Source organism: Colossoma macropomum, unplaced genomic scaffold, assembly GCF_904425465.1.
Source record: "Colossoma macropomum unplaced genomic scaffold, Colossoma_macropomum, whole genome shotgun sequence".
Taxonomy (NCBI): Eukaryota; Metazoa; Chordata; class Actinopteri; order Characiformes; family Serrasalmidae; genus Colossoma; species Colossoma macropomum.
Genome location: NW_023494806.1, coordinates 29,096,946 through 29,106,917, shown reverse-complemented (window position 1 = coordinate 29,106,917; position 9,972 = coordinate 29,096,946). Strand labels below are relative to the sequence as shown.

Here is a 9,972-nt window from a genome sequence, read left to right as displayed (position 1 = left end):
TCACTCTGTACTGACGCTCCCCTCTCTACTTAATAGAGCTGCGTTCATCTGGAAACACTCGTGAACTCTACATGGACTCCTGTTCTTCATACATGTTATCAGAAGCACAACCAGAAGTACCACCACCGCAACAATCAGCAGTACTAATAGCCACAATGGGACAACAACTCTGTCTCTGTCTGGACGTGGCTGGTCATCTACAAAACACAAAGCACACAGATTTGTAACATTGTGAACACTCCATAGCAGATGATTCTTGCTCACCAATATTTACATATATTATTATCAGTAGTATTACAGTATATTTGCATATATTTTTCAAAATAAGTGTCAATATAATTCTGAAGTATTTTCTCAGTATTTCTGACATATATGTGCATAATAAAACTGGCACCTTAACATATGTTTAATCTACATACACCGATCAGGCATAACATTATGACCACCTCCTTGTTTCTACACTCATTGTCCATTTTATCAGCTCCACTTACTATATAGGTGCACTTTGTAGTTCTACAGTTACAGACTGTAGACCATCTGTTTCTCTGGATCAGACACAGCAGTGCTGCTGGAGTTTTCAATCACCTCAGTGTCGCTGCTGGACTGAGAATAGTCCACCATCCAAAAATATCCAGCCAACAGCGTCCTGTGGGCAGCGTCCTGTGACCACTGATGAAGGACTAGAGGATGACCAACACAAACTGTGCAGCAGCAGATGAGCTATCGTCTCTGACTTTACATCTACAAGGTGGACTGACAAGGTAGGAGTGTCTAATAGAGTGGACAGTGAGTGGACACAGTGTTAAAAGTCCAGCAGCACTGCTGCGTCTGATCCACTCGTATCAGCACAACACACACTTACACACCACCACCACGTCAGTGTTACTGCAGTGCTGAGAATGATCCACCACCCAAATAGTACCTGCTCTGTGAGGGTCCATGGGGGTCCTGACCTCTGAAGAACAGGGTAAAAGGGGGCTAACAAAGTATCAGAGAAACAGATGGACTACAGTCTGTAACTGTAGAACTACAAAGATCACTATGTGCTATGCCAGGCATCGGATGTGGTGTAAATCACACCACCACTGGACTCTGGAGCAGTGGAAACGTGTTCTGTGGAGTGATGAATCACACTTCTCTATCTGGCAGTCTGATGGACAAGTCTGGATTTGGTGGATGCCAGGAAAACTCGACCTATCAGAATGCGTAGTGCCAACAGTAAAGTTTAGTGGAAGAGGGATGATGGGCTGGGCTGTTTTTCAGGGTTTGGGCCCCTCAGTTCCAGTGAAGGGTAATGTTGATGCTACAGCACAAAGACATTTTACACAATTATCTGCTTCCAGCTTTGTGTCAGCACTTTGGGGAAGAGCCTTTCCTGTTCCAGCATGACTGAGCCCCTGTGCACAAAGCAGATCCATAAAGACATGGTGTGACCAGTTTGGTGTGGAGGAACTCCAGTGGTCTGCACAGAGCCCTGACCTCAACCCCACTGAACAACTTTGGGATGAACTAGAACAGAGACTGAGAGCCAGGCCCAACATCAGAGTCTGACCTCACAAATGCTCTTCTGACTGAATGAGCACAAATTCCCACAGACACTCTCCAAGGGAGGCGGAGCAGCGAGCTCTCGTTTCCTCTTGGCTTGGGTGCTCACGCTGCCCTTAATGAGAGCCAGCTGATGCTGATCTGGCTGACAGGGTGAGCACCTTTTAAAAAGAGCTGAGAGGGAACACAGAGAGAGAGAGGGAACAGCAGCAGGACTCGGGAATCGCTCCTTGCCCTCGTGCATTTCGTGGGCAGCGCTGTCGTCCTCCTCCTCCCGCCGTCACTCGCGTCACTCGGTGGAGCTCGGGCTTTGCGCTCCGTCCCCCACCCACCCGCAGCTCTCTCCCTACCGTCCTCACTGGGGTTCGTCGCCACTCTTCCGGCAGGCTCTCGCAGCTGCCGTCGGGGCCCGGGGGCCAGGCGCACGCCACAATATTTTATAGAAAGCATGTAATCTTGAGTCCTTTACCTAAGCTCCCCGTCTGCTAACGACTCCTGTCACCTCTCACTTCACCACTGGTGAAAAACATTCCTAGAGGAAACACTGCTTAAGCTGTAAAAATGATGCTAAAATCATACCTTGAACGGTCACTGAGTAGATATGGATAATATCTTTATTGCGGGCATCCTGTATGATGTAAACTCCACTATCAGACAGTTTCATCCCTCTCAGCTCAAGAGCGGGTGACACTCTCTGTGCGTATTTAGGTCCACACTGTGGTGAACGTCCATTCACTGTGCAGACCTGACCACTGGGTTGAGAAGCATTTGTGCTTTTATAAGTCACCTCCACTGGACCTGAGATGTCCAAATCCAGGACCAGAGATTCATTGGGTTTCATCTGAACTGAAGAACTCAAGGCTGAGGACAAAAACAGTCAGTAACTTCATTAATTGTAAATCTAAAACAAAACACTGTATTTGAATAAATAAAAAACAAAGAAATGAACACTTACGCTCGATCTGAAGCTGCACATCATAGATGGACACATGATCACACTGACATGTGTACCAGTCCCTCTTACTGAAATCAGCGTCAATGATGATGAGGGAGAGATCTCCCTTCAGGTAGTGATCATGGATCATCCGATATCCCTCTTTCATCGAGTGGCATGAAGTTTGATTACACTGAGCCAGAACATCACTGGAGTTATAGCTGCTGATCCACATAGCTAAACTAGTATAGTTCTCATGACAGGGGAGAGTAGCAGACTGATGACGCTTCACCTTCACAGAAGGACCAATTGATTCTAACAGTGAAAGAGATGAAGAACTGATTAATAAAGCAGTCAAGACGCTCCAAAGTCAATGTCAAGTTTATCCGCTAATATAATTATGAGTGCATAAACTTTCATACAATTCAGGCAAAGCTATTTCTCTGCGTACTACACTCCGCAGCCTAACATCATGAAAATGACAAAGTTACATCAGACTTTGGCAGAGATGTTCACAACTCCCAGGTTTTTGGTAGAGAATTTTAGTTTAGCCTTGTTATTTGCTGCAGGCGTCACACTGTACAAAATAAAAATCTCTCAGGATCAACATGCCGTTGTCTAACGATTCTTTCTCTGTAGAAAATCCTTCAGTCTGAAGGACAGAACTGAAGCGCTACAGGCAGTAAGTGTAGACAGCTTTGCTCCGATATTAAAATAAGGCTCAAAACACCAGGATTTCATATCTTTTGATTTATACAACATTATTTCCAAACCTTACATTGTTTTTTTTTATAATCTTTCTCATTATTGTTCATGTCGTTATTAATGTCATCATTTTTTCTTATCAAACATCACCATTATGTCCAAACTGAGAAATAACATTTTTTAAAAGGAATCACAGGCCAAGGCCGCAAGCAGGCCTAAGCCTTTAAATTCTATTCACTTTACATGTTACTTTAAATTAATATGGTTACAACCAAGTCTCTCTACGTATGTGTTTTTGTCCTTCAAAGACATTTTAGTACAAACAGGTTCTTCTCTGCGTGCGTGCTTTTCCTGGATGAGGCCTACTTGGCACACACCACTACAATTCACAACATACTCACATACTCAGGGTCGCCCTCAGACACACACACACACACACACACACAGGGTGAAACTGCATATGCATAGAGAGTCATACAGTATTAATGTAATACGATTAGGTATGATTGAAATCATGATTACTTTTGAGTAACTTTAAATTTAAAAATCTTGCATATTATACAAAATTATACACAACAGCAGCCTCAGTTTAGCTATTTGTGCAGCTGCTGAGTCTTAGTGAGGTGGAGCTGTGGGGGGGGGGGTTAAAACTAGTTTGTGGTGCAACTCGTTTTGACTTAGTAAAGCATCAACCTGAACTTATGTCACCAGCCTCTCCTCAAAAGTCTTAAGTATGAATAATTTTTACTGTTCCGTAGAAGTAAAAGTTAATATTTCTGCTTATTGACTGTATGACTGTTAAGAGGAGTAACTGTTCATTCCCTTGTCTTAATTCAGATCGTTTTACAGTCTAAAGGGTGAAAGAGGGTGTCTCTTTCTAACTTGTAAGCTCTTTATGGTAAATTCTGGCTGTTTTGTTTGAATTTTGTCTCATTTTGAAAAGAGGGAAAGGGTACTACTGTATAAGACATTGAATCCACAAGTGTTATATGGTCATTGCCGCTTGTTACCTTGGATTTTGGTGTTGATTGTACAATTCATTTATTTATTTATTTTTTAAAAGAAAAGTAAGCTGGAACTAAGAGAACAAGCACTTACAATTCATTTTCTTTTAATAAATATTCTTTTTTTTGGTAACTGCTGTCTATCTCTAATTCTACATTTATCTAGGAGTAGGGGCGTCTCTCCTGTCTTGTTAGATCTGGGGAGGGTGGGTCTAATGCTAGGTCTGACTAATACATGTCCAGCTTACATTTCACACTTCAGGTTGCTACCATGATCCAGATAATTCCTGAAGCCCACCTTGCCATATCTTTTACATACATACACACTGATCATCCCTTGCAGCAAGATAGGTACCAACATACTACACGGGTGAGTACTGAGACTGAAAGTATCGGGGTGGGGACACAGATCCTGTCACTTACTCGATCTTCCTAGATAAAGTGTTAAAGATTACCCCTACTGGGAAGAGGCACCACCCCCTGCCTACAATCAGATCTGAATCACATTAAGGCAAAAAATCAGACTGAACCTGATAATGTGAACATAGCCTGGGAAAGCAGAAGATTCATCTAAACACACCTAAAACTGTCACCCCCATTACAGACCCCGTTAGCAGTTTTCTGAACATAGTTTTCTGATCAGAGATTTGAAGTGTTTCATTTGTGGACAGCACTCAACACAATTGTCTTTTATTTGTTTTCTGAAAGAAGTCATGAGAACAGACTTACTCTCAATCCAGAGTGTCACGTTACAGATGTCTTTACGTTTACACTGACAGGTGTATGAGGTCCTCTTCCTGAGATCAACATCAGCGATGCCGAGGGACCAATTTCCCCTTCAGGTACTGATGATGGGAAATCTGAAATCCTTCCTTTGACTGGCATGACGTCTGGTTACACTGAGCCAGAATATGAAAAGGATCATGTTGCACAATCCATCTGACCTCACCAGAGCAGGGAGAAGCAGCAGAGCAGGGAAGAGTAGCAGACTCATGGAGCTTCACCTTCACTTCAGTTATACATGTATCAGACCCTGAAAATAGAAGAAGAAAAGTGGAAAGGAACTTTGTTAAGCCACAAACTTGAGTAAAAATATTGGCCAATTATTGAAAGGCTACTTGTGGCGCTATCAGGTAGTGCAGCTATGCGTCAGATTTTTTTTTACCAATTTTCTCCCCAATTTGGTCATTGCTAGCTAGCTAGGCCTCCCCAGATCACATGATACTACCAAGCTGAGATGGTAAAGGCTAGCAAGTGCTTCCCCTGGAGCTCTACCATGTCTTCTCAAACAGCCACTGATGCAACATCATTGACTCAACATGCTTGAAGGAGAGCACTAACTGCCAATTCTGTTACATCAGCTAACAGATGTTCATGATGGCTAGCATCATTCTGAGTGATGGGGGAAAGGAGGACCATCCTACCCACCCAGAGAGAGAGAGTTATTTTGGACTCTCAGCCATGGATGACTGTGGCACTGAATTTTGCAATATCCCGGTGATAGGGTCAACGCTTAGAACATTGTGCAATGGCTATTAAAAGTTTAATCAAGTTAGCCTGGTGCAAATGGCCATGAGAGCCACTGACTCCAACTAATCCTCGCAATGGGTGTTCATTAACATAGTTATTATTGACATAGTTATCATATAATCTCAGGATAGCATTACTGTCATCATGTTCAGCATGTAGTGATTTATGGCAAAAGGTTTTTTAAAACATTTTCATTTGTCAGTTCCTGTGAATAACAGAATAGGAAATCAAGATGGAAAAAACTGGACAACTGGTCGTGATTCACCACAGTGTTCTTCTGATGATGTGGAGCTGATGCAGAATTTTTGAGTACTGATCGGTGTGTCCTGAGTACGGCAGCCTTTAGATTACTTTCCTGACTCTGTATCTCCCACCGTCAGTCACTTCAGAGTTGAGAGGAACACTACAGTATTTCTGCAGTCTTAACAGAAACACTACAGCATTTCTGAAGAGTTAACAGAAACATTACAATATTTCCTATTTTCTCTATTGATGAAATCTGACTGGGGTGACCAGAAGGAAGGCCATGTGTGATGCTGGGATGGCACTGGCCACCTCTGGCCACCCTCTGCTGAACACTATGTTTCCTAGAAATTCTGAAGGTGATCAGACTGTAGAGCATAACTGAGGATATTTTGTCTTCTTTAATAAAAGAAATACTTTCTCTCACACACACAGGTTAGTAACAGCTAAATCAGCTAAAGTTTAGGTAACACTAGGTTGTCAGGAATAAGAACAGTGCAGTACTTACCAGTAGTGAATGGAGTGGTCAGTAAGATCAGGATACAGAGAGCAGAACTGCAGGACTGCATTACTGACCTACAGACACACACACACACACACCATCAGTACTGACCAGGAGGCATGTAAGGGTCAAAAATCACTTTTAAAGCTGTTTCTCATCATCCCCACATAAGTGTAATGTGATAACAGTAGTAGCAGTTTAGTTAGTGAAGTTTTCCCCCTCCTGCTGGACATGTTTGGTAATGCAAATACGTTTTCTTGTTTGTCTTGTTCTGAAGACATCATCAGTAGTAGCCTGTTTGATAATACAGAGGTACAAGCATGGTTGTATCTGTCGGTTCATCCTGCTCCATCTAACACCTGTTTAAGCCTTTTTGAAGCATTGTCTGTTTATAGATCGCTTCTGACATTTGGTATAATGCAATATTTTATATATGGAAGGTGTTAATTGCATATGTTATTCTCTGTCTTTTGCTGATGTTAGCGGTATGCTAAGAGATAAATAAGAAATGCAGTAGAAATACACATAGCAGTCATTTGTGATAGAGGGTACTTCTATCTGTATCACATTGTTTGTTTTGCTGTTTGGTTTCAGTTTTACCTTTACCTAACTTGCTGCATTAAACAAGTAAACAGTGCTTCCTCTGTGTGGTGAATGGGAAACGAGTTAGCTGCCTGTCAAATTATACGCGGGATATAAGTAGGACAGAACAGATAATCTTTCTGTGGTCATCCTTCCTGGTCACAGCATTGATGATCATATTCTATACAGTCGCTGTCATAGTTTATCACCACTATGTCAGCCCTCACAATACTGTACATGCATCTGTTCCTTACAGGTGTAGTTCATTTTTTAAAGAATGGCTCAGCTGAACTTTAATCTACGGAACTCTGCTGGTGACATCACATATAAATAAAAATAATACGTGGCCACACCATATTTATGCATGGGAATGAGATCCTGATGCGTGGCCACAACTTGGTTAGGCCTGGGAATGAGAGAATTAAGTTGTGGCCATGACTTCTTAAGGTGTTGGAACGAGATCATGAGATCGTTCCTGCGTCCATGACTTAATTTTGTTGTTCCCACGCTTTACTAAGTCGTGTCCATGACTTAATCGTGTTCACGACTTAATTATCTCGTTCCCACACCTTACTTGGTCATGTCCATGACTTAATTATCTTGTTTATTGTCCTTACTAAGTCGTGTCCATGACTTAATCATATCCACAACTTAATTATCTCGTTCCCACGCCTTACTATGTCATGTCAATGACTTAATTGTCTTGTTCCTGCTCCTTACTAAGTCATGTCCACGACTTAATTATCTCGTTCCTGCAGCGTACTAAGTGGAGAGACGTCTTAAATCAGAGCAGGGTGGCTTAGAAACCTGAGGTGAATCCTGTCTGACTCTCTTCTAACTGTATGTTCCAACACTGACGGTTTCAGTTCCTGACTGACCACCGCCCTGCTTCATCATCAGTAATCAGCTAGTTTCACAATGTCAAGGCGAGAAAAGTCTAACAGTACATTCAGTCATGTTACACCACAAGTATAAAAAACAAGTTATTTAGTAACAGATCAGTCCTGAACTGCCCTGCAGGCACTCTCTCAAACACAGAGTGAGTCTGTGGGGGAACATTAGCCAAGTGATCTGAGAAGATCAGAGGAGAATCAGTCACAAAGGACAGAAAGACTGAAGTCAGCTGTGCAAAGGAGCCTGAATAAGCGAGAACAACAAAACAAAACAGAGTTCCAGCAGTAAAACACTCATATTTAGCCACTTATTTCTGCTGACTTTCTACGAAATCGAGTTCCTTGTGAAAAAAGAAAAGGTAAACCCAGCACAAAGGAAAATCCTTCACTGCCCTGGAAAAAAAATCCTGGAAATGTCCACTTCTTCCCCCCCAACACAGCCGGTGTAAATGTAGTTCCTGTCTAATGTGTGTGAGGTTAATAGATGCAGAGTCAGATGACACAGTTCTCACACTCAGAATGTGACGTTTCAGCACTTATTCTATCTCCCTGCAGCTCTGATGGGTAATTTATGTTAATCTAGTGTAAATCTGATTGTACCTGTGGCTCAGAGTTAAGATCTTTTTGTGTTACAAATCAATAACTGCTCTTTTAGCAAAGTTTAACATTATATGAGAAACCAAAACGAAAAAGGAGAAGCAGAAATATATGACTAGATTTTTTACACTAGTTACAATTACTTTACACTCTCAATTTCAACTTATATAAGCTCATACACACAGCGGGGTCCGAAAGTTTGAGGCAACTTTGAAAAACTGGGATGTTTTGCTTTTAAACCTGGAAAGTTTAAGGATTTTGAGAGAAATACTGAAGGTTCTGCACTTTTTCTTGGTCACTATTCAAACCAAATCAGAGTTGTGGCCATGTTGAGGTCAGATTGTTTTAGTCTAATTTCTTTCAGTGAAGTTTGTGTTCAGGAGGATCTGATCTGCCGATCAGACACAAACCTGCGGAGTCCATGCAGCTCAAGCAAAGAGGAACACCCCACCAAATACTAAGAAATTCTGAAATTCATGTTTAAATTTGGTACGTTTCTACTGTTCATTCAAATTGTCATGCTGATAATACACGAAAGCTTTGTATTAAATTAGAAAGGAATACAGAATTGAAGCATTTTCACTCTTAGACTTTCAGATTATGTCATACATAGAAATAAAAGTAGTAAACTGTCACTGAGGTGGGACCCTCAAGGGTCCAACTCTGTACCTTTAGTCAGGGAACATAACTGAACCATAATCCACTGAAATGATATGTTCTAAGCTGTACTGACTCCACACACCCCGTCTCGTCTCCAGGCTTTTATTTTACTGTTCTGTTTTAAAACATTCGGTTATGAAAAGGTACAAATACGAACTTTTCACCTGGAAAAACTTATTTAAGGTTCATAATCAGACTTTAAAACCACTGTTGTAGCTTTGAGGGAACATTTACACTGTTTGTACCTTGATGAGTGAAAAATGTACCTGAACAGAACCTTTATTACTAACAGTGTGTTACAGATTTAGTTTACTGATCAGGATCATGAATCTGTGTGTGAGACTCACCTTTTGAAATGGAAGCCGTCTCTCTGTGTCTCTCCTGTAAACTCTGCTCTCTTTCAGTACAGACAAGCTGAATGTTTTACTTTCCCTTTCTTCAGTCTTGTTTTAGGACTGATTTAGGGAAGTGGGGCTCAGGGCTGGGTCAGGAGGATGGACTGATGTAAACACAAGAGTTTTATTTGACCAGTATCTGTAATAGGTAAAGTAACTGGGACTCAAAAGTGGCCTCCTGAAAGACTACGTAAAATGTAAATTGTTCATATTACAGGCTGTTAAAATTGGTGCAGTTTAATATCTGCTCTCTAAAATGTTCAGTGATGTAAGAATATATCATTTTTATCAGAAGAATAGATCAAATGATGGCTGGCATGTTAGTAAAATCCATTAAAGCACTTCAGTCTGAAATGATCTACCTGCAATAGAAACTGAATGC

The 9,972-nt window shown here is 41.5% G+C and overlaps 1 protein-coding gene across 1 annotated transcript; it reads right to left on the bottom strand.

The window, feature by feature from the left end:
* Positions 1 to 9,628, bottom strand: LOC118827057. The gene is made up of 6 exons (XM_036598270.1): positions 9,543 to 9,628; positions 6,470 to 6,537; positions 4,918 to 5,221; positions 2,501 to 2,794; positions 2,125 to 2,406; positions 1 to 197 (listed from the first exon to the last, which is right to left on the bottom strand). Exons 4-6 carry the CDS (start codon positions 2,712 to 2,714, stop codon positions 1 to 3), a joined length of 693 nt encoding a protein of 230 aa, XP_036454163.1. The 5' UTR covers positions 2,715 to 2,794; positions 4,918 to 5,221; positions 6,470 to 6,537; positions 9,543 to 9,628.
* Positions 9,629 to 9,972: the final 344 nt, after the last annotated feature.